We start from the raw sequence: 17610 nt of genomic DNA on the forward strand, positions 1-17610 counted from the left end.
ATTGTTTTCTAAAACGATATTGTAAAGAGTTTTTTTAAAAATGCCTTTAATCCCAGCACTCGGGAGGCAGAGGCAGGTGAATTTCTGAGTTCAAGGCCAGCCTGGTCTACAAAGTGAGATCCAGGACTGCCAGGGCCACACAGAGAAACCCTGTCTCGAAAAACAAAAAACAAAAAACAAACCAAAAACAAACAAACAAACAAAATGAGCCGGGCAGTGGTGGCACAGGCCTTTAATCCCAGCACTTGGGAGGCAGAGGCAGGCGGATTTCTGAGTTCAAGGCCAGCCTGGTCTACAAAGTGAGTTCCAGGACAGTCAGGGCTATACAGAGAAACCCTGTCTCAAAAAACCAAAAAAAAAAAAAAAAAAAAAAAAAAAGCAGGCCCGTAGTAGGTGTCATCTGGAGTTACTGAGAGCAAGCTATGTAGCTTTGGGCAAGTGACTTAAGTCATGAGTCATGGGTGAGCTTGGGGACCAGGCAATGTCTGTCTTCTGAAAGTTGATTTTTAGAAAGCAGCTAAATTTATGTGGAATTGAGTCTGGTGACTAAGGCCAGGCAGGGATCTGGTTAAGAAATGTCCCATTGAGTTCAAAACAAGGTGTAATTATAGAGACCAAGCCTGTCTGTCCTGCAGTCCGGGAGGTCAACAGATCAAAGCTCCTGACGCCTGCCTATCTGTGTCCCAGACCTGACTCTCGGCCTGCGCTGGACGCTCAAAATCCTAAAGTCACCTCTGACCCACCTGAGTCCCCTTCCCACGCCCCAAGCCATTAGCCCTCAGAGGTCTGCTTTTCTCAGAGTCCCCTTGGGACAGCCCCTGCCGGGAACTGACTTTAGGGAATTAAAATGTCGATGTCAAGGGGAGGGAATTTGAACACATTCTACTCAAGATAACTCAAAAAAATTATACATTTTTAGTTTTAAAGTTACATTTGTTGCCTGTGGAGGGTGTGTGTGTGAGTGCCCTGGGACACATATACTCCTGGAGGTCAGAGGTCAGCTTGCAGGAGTTGGTTTTGGCTTCCCACCATGTGAGTTCTGGAGATCTAACGTAGGTGTTCAAGCTCTGCAGCAAGCTCCTCTTACCTACTGAACCGCCATCTTGCCAGTCCTTGGTTTTGGTTTTGAAGATTTTTCTTTTTTAAAGATTTATTTATTTATTAAAAGAGTTATTTTATTTATATGAGTACACTGTAGCTGTCTTTAGACACCAAAAAAAGGGCATCAGAATCCATTACAGATGGCTGTGAGCCACCATGTGGTTGCTGGGAATTGAACTCAGAACCTCTGGAAGAGCAGTCAGTGCTCTTAACTGCTGAGCCATCTCTCCGGCCCAGGATTTACTTTTATTAAGATTTCTTGCCGGGCGTGGTGGCGCACGCCTTTAATCCCAGCACTCGGGAGGCAGAGGCAGGCGGATTTCTGAGTTCGAGGCCAGCCTGGTCTACAAAGTGAGCTCCAGGACAGCCAGGGCTATAAAGAGAAACCCTGTCTCGAAAAACCAAAAAAAAAAAAAAAAGATTTCTTGAGGGGCTGGAGAGATGGCTCAGCGGTTAAAACTGACTGCTCTTCCAGAGGTCCCGAGTTCAATTCTCAGCAACCACATGCTGGCTCACAACCATCTGTGATGGGATCCGATGCCCTCTTTGGATGTGTCTGAAGACAGCGACAGAGTATTCACATATATAAAATAAATAAATCTTTAAAGTGTGGAGCACCCACACTGGGCAGCTCCCATGTGTCTGTCACTCCAGCTGTGTGGGATCCACATTCATGTATACCCCCCCCACACACACATATTACAGAAGTCAAAATAGTCGTTTGGCACGTACAACTGCACACCTTAAATCCCAGCACTCAGGAGGTAGAGAGAGGTGGATCTCTGGGAGGGTCAAGACCAGCCTGGTCTACACAAGAAATTCCAGGCTAGCCAGTAAGACCAGAGTCTAAAGAAACAAACAAATAAATGCACAATGGCACATGCCTGTCATCTGGGTACTTGGAGGATGGAGGCAGGAGGATCAGGAGTTCAGCTACATAGTGAAATTGAGGCTAGCCAGGCGTGGTGGCGCATGCCTTGTTAATCCCAGCACTTGGGAGGCAGAGGCAGGAGGAGTTTCGAGGCCAGCCTGGTCTACAAAGTGAGTTGCAGGACAGCCAGGGCTATACAGAGAAACCCTGTCTCGAAAAACCAAAAATAAGTTGTAAAGACCGCCACCTGTAAAGTGGTGGTCTTCTCTGGCCCAGCTTTTCGTTAACTCCTGTGAGCCCCAGGTGAAATTAAAAAAAAAAAAAATGCTCTAGGAAATCAATCTCTCTGGGCTGGTGAGATGGCTCAGTGATTAAGAGCACTGACTGTTCATCCGAAGGTCCTGAGTTCAAATTCTTGCAACCACATGGTGGCTCACAACCATCTGTAATGAGATCTGACTCCCTCTTCTGGTGTGTCTGAAGACAGCTACAGTGTACTTACATATAATAAATAAGTAAATCTTAAAAAAAAAAAAAAGAAAGAAAGGAAGGAAGGAAGAAAGAAAGAGAGAAATCAAACCCTGGTCAAGATGTGTGTTGTGTGCAGTAGGCCCTGAAGAAGGGCACCCAAGGAGAGTACCGAGTGTCTGCTGTCTGTGGCTTCTCCTCTGTCACCTCATTTCGTATGCTTCCACAGGGCTATTACACCTATCTTATATGTAGGGTGATGGGGCAGCAGTTCTTCAGTGACACACTCAAGGCTGCCTCCCAGTAACCCACACCTTCCAGCACACCAGGCTGTTGGTGACCCCTGTGTCTTGCTGACTCTCTTCCTGATCTGGAAGCTTTGGGGACCCCTTAACCCAACCGCTCAATATATGTCTCTCAAGCCAGCAAGGCAAGCCTGCTATCCCACACTAAGGAGGCAGAGGCAGGCAGATCCCTGGGAATTAACTCAAGGCTAGCCTGGTCGTCTATATAGCAAGTTCTAGATGAGCCAGGGCTGCATAGTGAAACCTTGTCTTTAAAAATAAAAGGAAAAAAACAAAAAACAAAAAACAAAAAACAAAAAACAAAAAACAAAAAAAAAAAAACCAATTCAGCAGGGCGTGGTGGGGCACGCCTTTAATCCCAGCACTCCGGAGGCAGAGGCAGGCGGATTTCTGAGTTCGAGGCCAGCCTGGTCTACAAAGTGAGTGCCAGGACAGCCAGGGCTACACAGAGAAACCCTGTCTCGAAAAACCAAAAATAAATAAATAAATAAATAAATAAATAAATAAATAAGATAAAATAAAATAAAAAAAATAAAAGGAGCCGGGCAGTGGTGGCACACACCTTTAATCCCAGCACTCGGGAGGCAGAGGCAGGCAGATTTCTGAGTTCGAGGCCAGCCTGGTCTATAGAGTGAGTTCCAGGACAGCCAGAACTAAACAGAGAAACCCTGTCTCAAAAATAAATAAATAAATAAAGCTGTGGAAAATGGCTTAGGCAGGGCACACGCTGCCACACACTGCCACACGCTGGAAGGAGTTGTCCTCGGGTCCTCTTTACACAGGAAGCAGGCCATGTGTCCCACCCACACATGCAATAAATAAATGTAAACATTTTAAATGAGCATATCTCAGGCTGAGTTTGGTGTCGCATGCTGGCAATCCTCACACTCAGGAGACTGGAGAGTCTTCGGTTCCAGGCCAGCCCACACAGGAAGGCCCTGGCTACAGAGTGAGACCGGCTGGGAAAAGGGGGAGGCAAAGACAGTCTGAAGGGCCAGTCTGGCCTTTTACTCTCCAGCACCGGCACCACTGACATCTTAGGTAGGAAAGTGAGGTGGGTGGAACATCCTTTTCTTCCCGGCTGCTGTATTGAGGAGAACTGGGATCCAGAGCTTCCCTTCAATGGTTGAGCCCATGGGGCTAGAACATCTTGTCCTCAGAGGTGAGTCCTGGTGGCCTCTTGGCCCCGGAAGGTGGGGAGAAGCTGAGCCGAGATTAGCTAGGAAGGAAGGGAGGCTGGGGAGTCACCAGAGAGAGAGAGAGAGAGAGAGGGGTGGTGGCTGTGACAGGCACACAGACGCCATGCCACTGCAGGAGGAGACCCTTCGGGAAGTGTGGGCCTCAGACAGGTGGGAGAACCACATCGCCCCACCTGAACTCCAAACTCTAGTTTCTGGGCCGCAGTAGGGAGGGGGAGAGTAGACCGCAAGAGAGGAACAGCCTGGTCCCTTTGTACCCTCAGCGGCCACGAAGAGGACTGCCTGAGCCCCGAGCCCCCGCTGCGCCCCAAACAGGTGTGTCACCCGGTTTGGGGATTGGAAAAGAGCTGCGAAGATATTCTGGTGTGCACAGGAAGCAGGGCTGCCCGGGAGAGGTCCTCTCGCCAGAACCCTGCAGCTCTTAGCTTGAAGAGTTTAGAAGAAGAAATGGGGGGTTAGGATGTGGGGTGCTCAGAAGGACTTGGGGGGCTTTGAGTCTTGGAAGTGACCACCATGAGTGGATAAGACATTCACCCAGAGCAGGGGCTGCAACACCCCTTGGGATAATCCGAGGCTATTTCTGGTGGCTCCAAGGGATTAGAGGGGGATGGGAGCCCTAGAGTCCCCTCTTCTCCCCATGACCCCTATTCCGCAGCGACCCGCCCAGGGACAGAAGTTGAGGAAAAAGAAACCCGAGACCCCCGACTCCCTGGAATCCAAACCCCGTAAAGCTGGGGGTAAGTCCTGGGGCGGGGGAGCGCGGGAAGGTCGGGCGCGGGAGGCTGAAGTGGGGACCCGGAGGCCAGGACCCTGATGAGCCCGAGGTCTGGCCCTAGCTGGGCGCAGGAAGCACGAGGAGCCGCCCGCAGACCCCGCAGAGCCGCGCACTGCGCAGACAGTCTACGCCAAGTTCCTGAGGGACCCCGAGGCCAAGAAGCGGGATCCCCGGGAAAACTTCCTAGTTGCCCGCGCCCCAGACCTGGGAGGAGGTGAGTGACTGGGAGGGAGGAAGAGACCTGGCCTGGGGAAGCAGGTATCACCCCAGAGCACCCAGCGGGGGGGGGGGTTGGTTTCCTTGCTCTTCCCCGCCCCCGCTACAATATAGGGAAACTGAGGCAGCCTTGAGCTACAGCCTTAAGTACCCCAGATGAGTCAGAAGCAGCTATACAAGAACAAGTGGGGACGGTGGGAAGTCAGACTGGGACACACAGGTAGACAGATCAGGCGGGAGAGTGACGGGGAGGGAGCCTGAACAGGGTGCCTCCCACCGCAGCCCACTGTAGGAAGGTGCTTGGAGTCCTGCAGGGACTAAACCTCTGGAGCCTGTTTTATTGGAGAATTTCCCTCCACAGAGGAGAATTCGGAAGAGGATTCGGATGATGATGACAATGATGACGATGATGATGAAGAAGAGGAGAAGAAAGAGGGGAAAAAAGAGAAAAGCTCTTTGCCCCCCAAGAAAGCACCCAAGGAGAGAGAGAAGAAAGCCAAGGCTCTGGGCCCAAGGGGTAGGTGCAGGGAGCACCCAGGAGCCCATGAACAGGCAGAGAGTCCTCTGGAGGGGCAGGCGGGATCCCAAGGTTGCCCATCACCTTCGACTTTGTGAAGAGGCTGCTCCCTCCCCTCCCCCCTCCACACACTGGTGGTCTCTAAGAAGATCAGTTCTCAGGGCTGTTGCAAACCACAGAGGTACGCCCAGGAGGAGGACTATGTGTGGTGTTTTTTTTGTTTGTTTGTTTGGTTGGTTTGGTTTGGTTTTGGTTTTTTGTGTGTGGGTTTGCTTCACATAGATTGCGTTATGCTTTTTATAAAGTAGATAAAAGTAAAAAAGAAATCTGTGGCTAAAGACGCTGATGACGCCAGGCCTGGGCGTCTGCCCAGGAAGGTCAGGTCAGAAATGTGGGGGCCGCTGGAACCGGGGCTCTGTGCTAAGGGGCTGAGGAGGGTCCTTGCAGGAGACGCTGCTGAAGGAGGACTCAGAGGCTCCAGCGAAGGCCTAGCGTTGTTCACCCGTTCATTCCGTCCCTGCCTCTTAAGCTGGTTCCTAAGCCAGATCATTTTTCAGACTTAGACAAAAAGTTAACACGAGACCAACAGACCCGTCTGGCTTTGGCACCCTAGGGACCTGAAGCTGGATACGGGGGTTAGAAAGTGGCCCTCAGCTCCAAAAGGTTCCTTCCTTCCCTGACCCCGCCCCCGCCCTCAAATCTCCTGTTCCCAGGGGATGTAGGAAGCCCGGATGCCCCTCGGAAACCGCTCCGAACCAAGAAGAAGGAGGTAGGGGAGGGAACCAAGCTGAGAAAGGCAAAGAAAAAAGGTAAAATGGGACACGGGGCGCGGCAGGGGGCACTGGGTGTGGTGCGTTGGCGACTCCTTGTATCCTGTCTGCAGGGCCTGGGGAGACTGACAAGGACCCCGCGGGGAGCCCAGCAGCCTTGAGGAAGGAGTTTCCAGCAGCCATGTTCCTGGTTGGGGAAGGTGGCGCGGCTGAGAAGGGTGTGAAGAAGAAAGGTGGGGGTGGCTCAGGGGTGCTGAGACTGTGGAAGTTATGTGTGTGCAGCGCCCCATGACGGGTGTGGGTGAGACCTAGACCACAGGGCAGGCTTCCCGATACCCCTGATCGCCAGGCTCTGACAAAAGAGGATTATGGGTATTGGAAAACCTGACCAATTCAGGTGAGGGGGCCTACAGCCTTTCCCCTTCCGTGATCAGGACCTCCTAAAGGCTCAGAGGAAGAGAAGAAGGAGGAAGAGGAAGAAGAGGAAGAGGAGGTTGCATCCGCAGTGATGAAGAACAGCAACCAGAAGGGCAGAGCTAAAGGGAAAGGCAAAAAGGTTGTGACCCAAGGGGCGCAGGGGACTTCGGGGTAATGACTTGGCTCCCCATCTGTGACAGGGCACAAGGCCTAGGAAGATCAGGTTCATGGGAACGGAAGAGACAGGGAACCCACGGGCTTCGGCTGTCCAAGTCTCCTCTCTACAATGCAACCAGCATATAGCCCCCAGTTAGAAAGCAGGTGTAACTAGGGTTTTTTTTTTTTTTTTTTTTTGGAATGGGGAAGGGGGGCGCAGATAAGGTCTTGCTATGTAGCCCAGGATGCCCTGGAACTCTGGTACTAGGATTACAGGTGTGAGAACTAAGATTCCAGGCTTCCTCGAGGCACAGCTTACACACCTTTGGGAACACACCTTTGAGGGGCTGAAAATTGGCTAGCTGGACCAGTTTTAAAATGCTCCACTCTGCTAGTCTGAGGTCACCCTCAGGGCCCATAGCCTCCCAGCCCTGGTTCCAGGTGCACACAAACCTAGGGCATGGGAAGTGCAGACAGCAGGATCAGGTGTTCAGACAGCAGGATCAGGTGTTCAGAGCTAACCACAGCTACACCCTGAGGTTGAGGCAAACCTGATCTACATGAGACTCTGCCTCAAAAATAAAATAGGGAAAGAAAGAAAGAAAAAAGAAAGAAAGAAAAGAAAAGAGAAAAAAAGGAAAAGGAAAGCAAGCAAGATGCATACCTTTAATTCCAACATTCCAAAGGTGGAGCCAGTGGATCTCTGTGAGTACCAGACAAGCCTGGTCTACAGAGTGAGTTCTAGGATAGCCACAGCTACACAGAGAAACCCTGTCTCAAAACCAGCCAACCAACCAAATAAAATACACACACACACACACACACACACACACACACACACACACACGGCTGGAGATGGCTCAGCAGTTAAGAGCATTGGGTGCACTTACAAAGGAATCACACTTGATTCCCAGTGCCACCCACGTGGCACTTCACCACCTTTGTAACTCCCATTCCAGGGATCCTGATGCCCTCTACTGAACTCTGAAGGCTCCAGCACTCCCAAGATACACAGCCATGCACTGCACATAGGCAGAACCGTCATACAAAGAAAAGAATACATCTTTAAATGAAAAGGTCAATTGATCTCAAGCCATCAAAGGCTCCAGAACCTTCCCCCGAAGTACAGAGTCCATCTTGACTGGATGTCTTTCATGGTCAAAACGTGTTGCTAAGTACTTTGAAGGACCACGTAGACACACCCGCTTGAGTTCACAGTTAATCCGGAGGCCTGGCTGAGACTGTCCAAAGCTCTCCTAGCAAGGAAGCAACATAAGAGCCAGGCCTGGTCTGGTCTGAGCTTTCGAGCTTTCAGGGTTAATAGTGGAGGAGTGTCAGATCTTCAGGGATAGAGTCCCATGAACCCAAATCCCTGAGGCTGGTGGCCACAGTATCTCACCCCAGGTAGAGGCAGCCCTTGGGGGCAGCAGGCTTTTGAAATTCACAGGTGTGAGAAATGTTTGAGTAAGTTCTCCCAGCCCACATTCCACACATAATCTGATGTTTCCCAGGTTTCCTCTGGAACAGGCTGGAGTCCACTCAAGATGGTCATTTGCCCCTTGGCAGTGGGCCCCAGGCTGTGCCTCACCTCACACACAGTAGGACTGCCCTCAGCAAAGAGCTGTCATCCTAGGTAACTCCTCAGCCTCAGGTGCTGAAACCTCAGCCTGATAGGTCTGGCTGTCCCCTGAGGGATCTGAGTCCCAGTGACCCTCCTGTGACAAACAGAGCAGAGGGTGAAAGGGCACCAGGCTCACCCTGCCTCCTCCTGTAACCTGCATTACTAGGGAATTCTCCAAGAGCAAAGTGAGCTGACAGGTTCATGAGTCAGCTGTGTTTTGCAGAGTAACAAAGTCCCCCCCCCCCCAAGGTCTTCAGAGAACTAGATTTCCCCTGCTTCATTTCCGAGGGTCATAAATCTAGGGACAGTGTCACAGAGCCATTGTGGGCTCAGGATGTCTCACACAGCTGTGGTCCCTGGAAAGACTGGCTTGGAACAGAGTTTCTACAGCGGTTAGGTCATTGGTTAGAGACCGCTCTTCCTCTCCAAGTAGACTGCTAACCCCCATGTGTTAAGGGGAATGAAGAAAGTTATTGGGAGAGCTAGGCATGGTGCTACAGACTTCTATTCCAAGTTCTGGGAAGTTAAGGAGGGTTTCAGTGAGGCCAGCCTGGGCTTACAGACTTTGAGGCCCTATAGTGAAACCTTATCTCAAATAAACTAAATAGGGGCTGGAGAGATGGCTCAGCATTGACTACTCCAGCGGAGGACCTGGGTTCAGTTCCTAGCACCCACGTGGTCACTCACATCAACATAAAACTGCAGTTCCAGGGGTTCCTGTACCCTCTTCTGGCCTCCAAGGGCACCAGACACACATGTGGTATACAGACATGTGGACAAAACACTCATATATATTACCCAAAACCCAAAAAACCAAAGATCATCACCAGCACAGCAGGGCAGGTCATGGTAGGTAGAGGTAGTGTCATCCCAGTACTCAGGGGGTAAAGGGAAGAACATCAAGATTGTGAGGCTAGCCAGGCTTGGTGGCGCATGCCTTTAGCCCCAGCACTTGGGAGGCAGAAGCAGGTGGATTTCTGAGTTCGATGCCAGCTTGGTCTACAGAGTGAGTTTTAGGACAGTCGGGGCTACACAGAGAAACCCTGTGAGTTTGAGGCTAGCCTGGGCTACATGAGACTCTAAATGAAAATAAGAACATTATATCCAGTCGATAGACCTTTGGTGGTAGAACCTGGACTCACACTGGGACTGTTTGTACTCGGGCTAAATAGTTATATCACAGAATCCTAGAACCTTCTATCATGGGGCTGGGTTGCTGGGGCTGTAGTGGAACAAGGCGCCTCAGCTCCCAGGCCTGGAATAGACGTAGCTCTTTTCTCCCTCCAGAAAGTGGTAAGTGGTGGCCTGTCTTGCCTGGGGTGCAGAGACGGAACCTATGGAGGGGGTGCCCTGGCTGATGCACCGTCTGCCCACGCAGAAGGAAGAGAGAGCCTCTTCTCCCCCTGTGGAAGTGGGTGAACCCCGGGAGTTTGTGCTACAGCCAGCACCCCAGGGCCGGGCAGTCCGCTGCCGGCTGACACGGGACAAGAAGGGCATGGATCGCGGCATGTACCCGTCCTACTTCCTGCACCTGGACACTGAGAAGAAGGTCCTGAGAAAGAGGGTGGGGCACGTCTAGGGCTGGGGGCGGTGTCTAGAGCTGAGGGTTGTCTAGTGCTTGAGTGTCTGCGGCCTCTCTGGTACCCCAGTTCCATCTGTCTCACTCTGTCACCTCTCTGTCCCCTTCTCTGCAGGTGTTTCTCCTGGCCGGCAGGAAACGCAAGAGGAGTAAGACGGCCAACTATCTCATCTCCAGTGATCCCACCAACCTGTCTCGGGGAGGCGAGAATTTCATCGGGAAGCTGAGGTGCAGCTGCACTCCTGTCCCTCTATGGCTGGCAGAGCGCCCCCACACGGGGTGCTCCAGAGATGTCTCCCGGCCTAGGACATTTCGAACCCTGGCATGCATAGATCTCTTGGGGACCTTGTATAGTCAGTTTTGTGGGATGGGGTTGGGGGTGGCATGCCAACACCTCCCCCAGGGGATAGGGAGTGTGTAGACATGGCCAAGGCTCCCATAGAGAAGCCCCACCCAGGCAGGGCCAGGCCTGTGGCCCTTGTCATTGAGAGCTAACACTTCCCACATAGAATCTTCTCTAGGGAGGTTATACTGCAGGGCATGGTGGTGTGTGCCTATAATCCCAGCTGCTGGGAAGAAGAGAAAGAAGTATCAGGAGTTCAAAGTTAGACTTTGCTGTGTAAGGAACTTGAGTCCAGCCTGGGCTACATTAGAGCCTGTCAGAGAGGGGGAGAGAAAGGGAGGGGAGGGGAGGGGGAGAGGGAGAAGAAGAGGGAGAGGGGGAGGGGAGGGGAAGGGGGGAGAGAGAGAGAGAAAGAGAGAGAGGATGCAGCTCACTTGGTCCCAGCACCACATAAATCAGGCGTCATGGAACATCTGTAAAACCAGCACTTGGGAGGTAGAGGCAGGAGGATAGTTCATGGCCCTTCTTGGCTCTACAGTCAGTTCAAGCTTAACAGGAACTCCTGAGCCCCTGCCTCACACCCTGAATCCCAGCACCAGCAGGCAGAGGCAGGCAGAGCTTGGCAAGTTCAAGGGCAGCCTGTTCTAGTTTGTTTGTTTGTTTGTTTTGTTTTTCGAGACAGGGTTTCTCTGTATAGCCCTGGCTGTCCCGGAACTCACTTTGTAGACCAGGCTGGCCTTGAACTCAGAAATCCGCCTGCCTCTGCCTCCCGAGTGCTGGGATTAAAGGCATGTGCCACCACCCCCCGGTGGGCAGCCTGGTCTATGCTGTGTGACAGACACTGTCTCAGAAACAAGCAAAAGTAATATTCACTAGGTGAATGAACAAGAAAGGGAGGACTCCGTGTCACCAGGATGACTTCCCACATAGCCAGCCGCCAAGCTGCTCCGAGGTCTTATTTTGCTTCTGTATTTAACAAAAGGCATGTAGGGGCCTCCCTGAGCCTCAGATGTAGTTTTAAAAACTTACCAAATATTAGCCAAATATTGTATTTTCTTACGAACCAAACCAGAGGGGGACTGTAGCTGTTCTGATTAACAGGTGGGAAAGCTAAGGGCCAGCAAGATTGCAAAGGGGGTAAGGGGCTTGTCACCAAGCCTGATGACAGGCTTGGTCCCAAGCCTGGGACCCATATGACAAAAGGAGAGAACTGACTCTTCAAAGTTGTCTTCTGACCTCCACTGTGCGCATGAACACACACACACACACACACACACACACACACACACACACACACACACGAGGTACATTCAATAAGTCAACGTAAAGAATAATCAATGCCGAATAAACTCCTGAGACGTTGCTGTTTCCTATGTCCACACAGATGGAGCCGGAATTTGAATGATTTGTTTTAGTCTGGGTGTGGCATGCACACGTACTGCATGCTGATTTCTTGCAACCTTTGTGTGGATCCCAGGGATCGAACCTGGGTCTCCAGGCTTGTGCTACAGACCTTGCCAGCCTTTTTTTTTTTTTTTTTTTTTTTTTGAGACAGGGTCTCCTGTAGCCCAGGCTGGTTTAGACCTCACTAGACTCTGGGGGATGACCTTGGATTCCTGATCTTCTGCCTCCACCTGCCAAATGCAGCTGTTTCTGCCACATCTGGCTCTGCTTTTCCTGCTGCTAGGGATTGAATTTAGGACCTGAGGCCTGGAAAGAAGGCTTAGCAGGGTGCCACTGAGCCCCAGGGCCAGACTGTCTCAAAGCAACAATGATAAATAATAATCTTAAAAGCTCTCCTTCCCTTTAAGGGAAGCCTGGGTCAGGGCACATGACGTGTGCTTAGTCCCAAGATACATACTGCCCCTTGCTCTTGGACTGGGAGGCTGTGGGAAGGCTCTTGGGGTGGGAGGTGGGAAGTACTCCCTTGCCTTAGCCCAACTCTTTCCATCCTCAGGTCTAATCTCTTGGGGAACCGCTTCACAGTCTTTGACAACGGGCAGAACCCACAGCGAGGGGGAGGTGGTGACGTGGGAAGCCTGCGCCAGGAGCTGGCCGCTGTGGTCTATGTAAGAAGCCACTGTCCCTGCCATGCCAGTCCCTCCTCAGGTGGGATGCGGCCTGATGTCCCTCTTTGTTTCAGGAAACCAATGTTTTAGGCTTCCGAGGACCCCGCCGTATGACTGTCATCATTCCTGGAATGAACTCGGACAACGAGAGGGTCCCTATCCGGCCCCGAAACGTGAGCCTCTACTATCCTACACCCTGTCCCTCAGAGCCTTGCTTCCTATTCAACCACTCAATAGGGCCAGGGATCCAGCTTGGCCAAGTGACTCTTGAGTCTGCACGTGCCTCAGATTCCTCCAGCCACTCATAGAATGAGCTCGGTTCTCTGGGATTGAATTCATGCCAGGCACAGTGGCACACTTCTGTAACCGCAGAACTTGGGAGGCGGAGGCAGGACTATCAGTAATTATGGGCCATCTCTAGCTATATAGTGAGAGAGTTCCAGGCCAGCCAGAGCTACTTGTAATACTGTCTCCAAGAAATAAATAGAGCTGGAGAGATGACTCAGCCATTAAGCTCTTCCAGAGGGCTTGAGGTTTGTTTGGGGGTCTGGAGGTGTTTCTGAGGCAGAGTCTCACTATATCGACCAGGCTGGCTTTGGGCTCACAGAGATCTGCCTGCCTCTACCTCCAGCACACTGGGGTAAAAAGATGTGTACCACCATGAAGCAATACGATCCCTCTTGTAGCTGGAGTACCTGTGGAGGAGGGTAGACTGCAGACAGGGGTGGTGACAAACAAGCAAAGTCTGGGAGATATTAAGTGCTAGGGACGGGAGGGGGAGCAGAGGGGACTGCAGAAGCAGATGCCCTTCATACAGGTTTCTGGCGCAGGCCTCATCGATGCGAGGTGAGCGATCCTTAGTGCCTGGGTTCTAGGTTCAGGGACATGGCATTCAGAGAGGAGAGCCAGTGTAAGGAGCCTGAGGCAGCGGTACCTGATGGGTTGAGGGGTCAGTGGGGTGACCATCGTGGCTAAAGGTCGTGAGGGCCTAGGTGGAGTAGAAGGTGCCTGGTTAACTGGCTTTTGCTCTGAGAGAAATGAGGAGTCGTAGTAGTGATTTGGGGCCTTTAAAGAGGCAAAGATGGAACTGGGCGGTGGTGGCGCACGCCTTTAAACCCAGCACTAGGGAGGCAGAGGCAGGTGGATTTCTGAGTTCGAGGCCAGCCTGGTCTACAAGGTGAGTTCCAGGACAGCCCCAGGGCTATAGAGAGAAACCCTGTCTTGAAAAATCCAAAAAAAAAAAAAGAGGCAAAGTTGGAGCATGTGCAGTGGGGGTAAGAGGGAAAACTAGCCCTAACCGTCCTGTCCTGGGCTCTGTCATTCTTGTAGGCCGGGTGAGCCTAGGAGTTCAGAGACCGATGACTGGCATGCTCTTTGGTGACTGATATCCCTTTATTCCTTCTGGTGACAAGTAACTGCTGCTCACGCATCCTCCCTGAAGGCTGTCCTGGTGGACAGGCTGTCCCGGGAGGCCAAGCTGGCCAGGAAGCTGAGCCTTACAGGTTCCCTGGGCCCCACAGTTGCTTCTTCTAAGCCCATTTAGTAAGAACCAATATGGAAATGTGCCATAGCAGTGAGGGTGAGAAATGGGCTCATTTGGCAGAGAGCTCGCCCAGTTGGCAGGAGGAGGTGCTGGGTTCCATTCCAGTACCACAAAACCTAGGCTTCATGGTTCATGCCTGTGACCCCAGCACTCAGGAGGTAGAGGCAGGAAGATCAGATGTTTAAGGTTATCCTTAGCTACACAGGGAGTTTGAGGATAGCCTGGGCTATATAGGACCCTGAAAACACACACACACACAAAGGAATGCTTGCAGATATCTCTGTTTGTAAAGTACCCATCGAATAAGTCTAGACCCTGAGTACAGAGGTGCTGGGGAACACCCAAGCAAAAGTTGAGCACAGCTCCTGTAACCCAGCACTGGGCGGATGGGTGGATCCCTAGAGGCACTGATCACACAGGCAGTGGTGGCACATGCCTTTAATCCTAGCACTTGGGAGGCAGAGGCAGGCAGATCTCTCAGTTTGAGGCCAGCCTGGTCTACAGAGTGAGTTCCAGGACAGCCAGGACTACACAGAGAAACCCTGTCTGGAAACAAAACAAAACCAAAGGCATTGATCACCCAACCTTGCCCAATCAATGAGCTGCAGGTTCAGAGGAAGACTAAACCTGGAAGGTTCTAGACCACCAGGGGCACAAAACTCCTGTTGGGTTCCAGCTGCGCCTTTCCACTCTCTCACTTTCTGCCAGAGTGTCTGCCAACAGGGCTTCTTCTCAGCAGGGTTCTCCCTGCATCTGCTGATGCCTTCTGTGGGCAGGTGTGGCAGTCCAGCCTGAACACCAGCCCACAGATCCACACATCCTGGCCCCTGAGCAAGCCCAGCCACCTCTAACCACCCTTTCTTTCTTTGTCCCCTCTCCTGGGGCACTCCAGGCCAGCGATGGGCTGCTAGTGCGCTGGCAGAACAAGACCCTGGAGAGTCTCATTGAGCTCCATAACAAGCCGCCCATCTGGAATGAAGACAGTGGCTCCTACACCCTCAACTTCCAGGGCCGGGTCACCCAGGCCTCCGTCAAGAACTTTCAGATTGTGCACGCTGATGACCGTGAGTATCTGAGGGCCACCCAGACCTTTCCCCACCAACGCCTAACCTCTCCCACACACACCCCGCTCTTTTCATCCATCCCTCCCAGGACCCTTGAGTAGGTGCTGGGATATTTCCAATGGTACCTTGATGAAGGGAGGGATGCTGGAATCTAGAAACCACCCTGAATCCAACCCCATTGGATGGACTAGGTGAAGGGACCCAAGGCCACACAGAGGATAAGAGAGAGTTACTTGTTATCAAGATGACTGGCAAGACAAGGTCTCACTATACTGACTTGGCTGTTCTGAAACACTATGAAGAACAGGCTGGTCTCGAACCCACAGAGATCCCACTCCCTCCCCAGTGCAGTGATTAAAGGCATGACCACCATGCCCTGCTAAAATAGAGGATTGTCTTTTAAGAGCAGGGACTATTGGGCTTCGGGTGGAAGCATACATCCCCTTGTGTGTTTGTGTGTGCACCATCAAGGACAACCTACAGGAGTTAGCTCTCTCTTTCCCTCTGAGCACTGAGAACCACTTTCAGGTCATCAGACTTGGCGGCAAGCACCAAGAGACCGGACGGAGTATGGACCATGCATTTCTAAGTGTCTATTACAGTTTTTTGTTTTGTTTAGTTTTTAGGGTTTATTATTTTTATGTGTATGCCTGTATGAGATATGTGTACTGTGTGTGTCCACAGAGGCCAGAAGGTATCAGATCCCCCTGGAACTGGAGTTTCGGGCAGTTGTATGGGTGCTGGGAACCAAACCAGAGCTCCCCAAATGCTGAGAGATGAGAGATGCTGAGCCATCTCTCCAGCCCCCTGCCTCGGCTCACAGACTGCCTGTGAAGACTTACTGAGGGAAGCAAGTGAATGTCCCTCTCAGAAGCCTGGGCCAAAGGTCCCACCAAGAGTACCACACAAAGGACTCTGGGTTAGAGGGACTGTCCCTCCTGTCTCCTGACCTTGGGACTGATCTCAAAGCCAGTTCCTGTAGGAGCTTGGTCTGCCATCAGACCAGAGCTGGGGTAGAGGGTTGGTTGGTTGGTTTGTTTGATTGATTTAAGGTGGCCAGCTTCGTCCTCAGAGAGTTTCAGGCCAGGACATTTGGGAGGTAGGTAGCAAAAGGATTAGGGGAGTTCAAGGCTAGCCTTGGCTACAAGAAGTCTAGTCTCAGAAGAGATAGAAAAGGGAGGAAGGGGAGGGGGGAGGCTGATTGATTGCAGCTGATAGCCCTGATCAGAACGGGAGAGGCCTGAGTCCCGCGCTAATGCCTAAGGGAGGGAATGCCTGGGGTTGGAGAAGGGTCTGAACTGTGGTCAAAGGTTAGCCTTATGGGCAGGCCAGAGGAATGAGGCCAAAAGACAACTGAAAACTCGGTGAGGGAGGGTTCTGGTTTGGGCAAGTTTGACAGGGTCCCTCCCTGTACTGCTAGATTACAGATTTACTGTAGCCCCAGGTGGTGGATGATAAGGTAGGGCCCCTGCCCTGCGGACTCGGTGTGACAGACCCTGTAGCGGCTGGGCTGGGCTGATTGGATGACCCAGAACGGGGAAGGTGGCCAGAAGCTGCATGGGGGCTATGACTCCACATCAAGGAGCAAGACCTCATTTTGTTGAGGGGTTGCCTGCCGAGATGGGGTCTAAGGTCAACCCACGGTCTGTGTTCACAGCCGACTATATAGTGCTGCAGTTCGGCCGCGTGGCTGAGGACGCCTTCACCCTAGACTACCGGTACCCGCTGTGCGCTCTGCAGGCCTTCGCCATCGCCCTCTCCAGCTTCGACGGGAAACTGGCCTGCGAGTGACCCCACAGCTCCTCAGCACTGGGAAAGCATTCGGTTGGGGGTGGCAGGGTCCCTCCCCCACAGCTCCCATGGAAGGGCTCACCCCTCTCCGTGACTTCCGGGCATTTCCTCCCCCCCCACTCCAGCCTGGCACCGGCCGAGGCAGAGGGGATGGAGATGAACATCTGGTCGCCCAAAAGTATTTGCCTCGCCCCCTCCTCCCCAGTCACTTCCTGTCAGAGAGCCGGAGTCAGAAGTTCGAGACCCCTCCGGGCCCGCGCTGGGGGGTTTGTGTGTGTGTGTGTGGGGGGGGGGACGACGGTGAAGCAGAGCCAGGGACCCACATCCCCAATAAAGTCACGTCCGAGGCTGAACGCATCGGTAGTTTCTGGATTCATGTGTGTAGATTCAGGTGCCTGCGTTGGTCCCGCGCTCCCGCGTCCCCTTCTCCTTGTTCTATGGAACCTTGTCAAGCGCACAGGGTCCGGGCCCCCGACTCTCCGCCAGTAGGGAGGAGAGGGAGGGCCCTAGAGGTAGAGGAAGAGGGAGAAAGGGAGAAATTCGAGAAACAAGCCACTCGGGGAGAACCAGACAAACCGGGTCCGGGCAGGGCGGAGCCGAGTCTGAGGCCCCGGAGTGGGGGGCGGGCTCTGGGCGGGAGGGGAGCTGCAGAGGCCTGGGCTACCGGGGACCCGAGTAGAAGGGTGGGGAGCCCGAGACCCCGTGAGCGCTCGGGTCACTTGGATGCGAGGGACCCGGCTCCCCAGGACCCTAAACACCTCCAAGGAGTCCAACCTAGGGGGCAGAGTTCTCCTCTTGGCTCCGC

General features: G+C 52.6%; 1 protein-coding gene across 2 annotated transcripts; it reads left to right on the forward strand.

Annotated features, from left to right (window-relative positions):
• Positions 1–4047: 4047 nt before the first annotated feature.
• On the forward strand, positions 4048–17026 carry Tulp1 (TUB like protein 1). 2 transcript variants are annotated; one of them, XM_021149648.2, is made up of 15 exons: positions 4048–4094; positions 4208–4259; positions 4600–4681; positions 4781–4933; positions 5297–5452; positions 6166–6261; positions 6336–6455; positions 6657–6778; positions 9704–9709; positions 9795–9965; positions 10111–10223; positions 12296–12407; positions 12482–12580; positions 14843–15014; positions 16672–17026. In XM_021149648.2, the coding sequence occupies exons 1-15, from the start codon at positions 4048–4050 to the stop codon at positions 16803–16805; spliced, it is 1635 nt and encodes a 544-aa protein (XP_021005307.1). In that variant the 3' UTR covers positions 16806–17026. The 2 variants fall into 2 exon arrangements, with proteins under 2 accessions (XP_021005307.1, XP_085688811.1); XM_085832685.1 differs by lacking the exon at positions 9704–9709 and having other exon boundaries at positions 5312–5452.
• The last annotated feature ends 584 nt before the right edge of the window (positions 17027–17610 follow it).

Source organism: Mus caroli, unplaced genomic scaffold (genome assembly GCF_978045245.1).
Source record: "Mus caroli unplaced genomic scaffold, Mus_caroli_1 scaffold_18, whole genome shotgun sequence".
Taxonomy (NCBI): Eukaryota; Metazoa; Chordata; class Mammalia; order Rodentia; family Muridae; genus Mus; species Mus caroli.

Bases quoted from the DNA above. Each gene is read 5' to 3' on its own strand.
- Tulp1 (XM_021149648.2), top strand. From the start codon at position 4,048: ATGCCACTGCAGGAGGAGACCCTTCGGGAAGTGTGGGCCTCAGACAG. The intron at 4,934-5,296 runs GTGAGTGACTGG...TTCCCTCCACAG, and splicing joins CGCCCCAGACCTGGGAGGAG to AGGAGAATTCGGAAGAGGAT. The intron at 10,224-12,295 runs GTGCAGCTGCAC...TTCCATCCTCAG, and splicing joins AATTTCATCGGGAAGCTGAG to GTCTAATCTCTTGGGGAACC.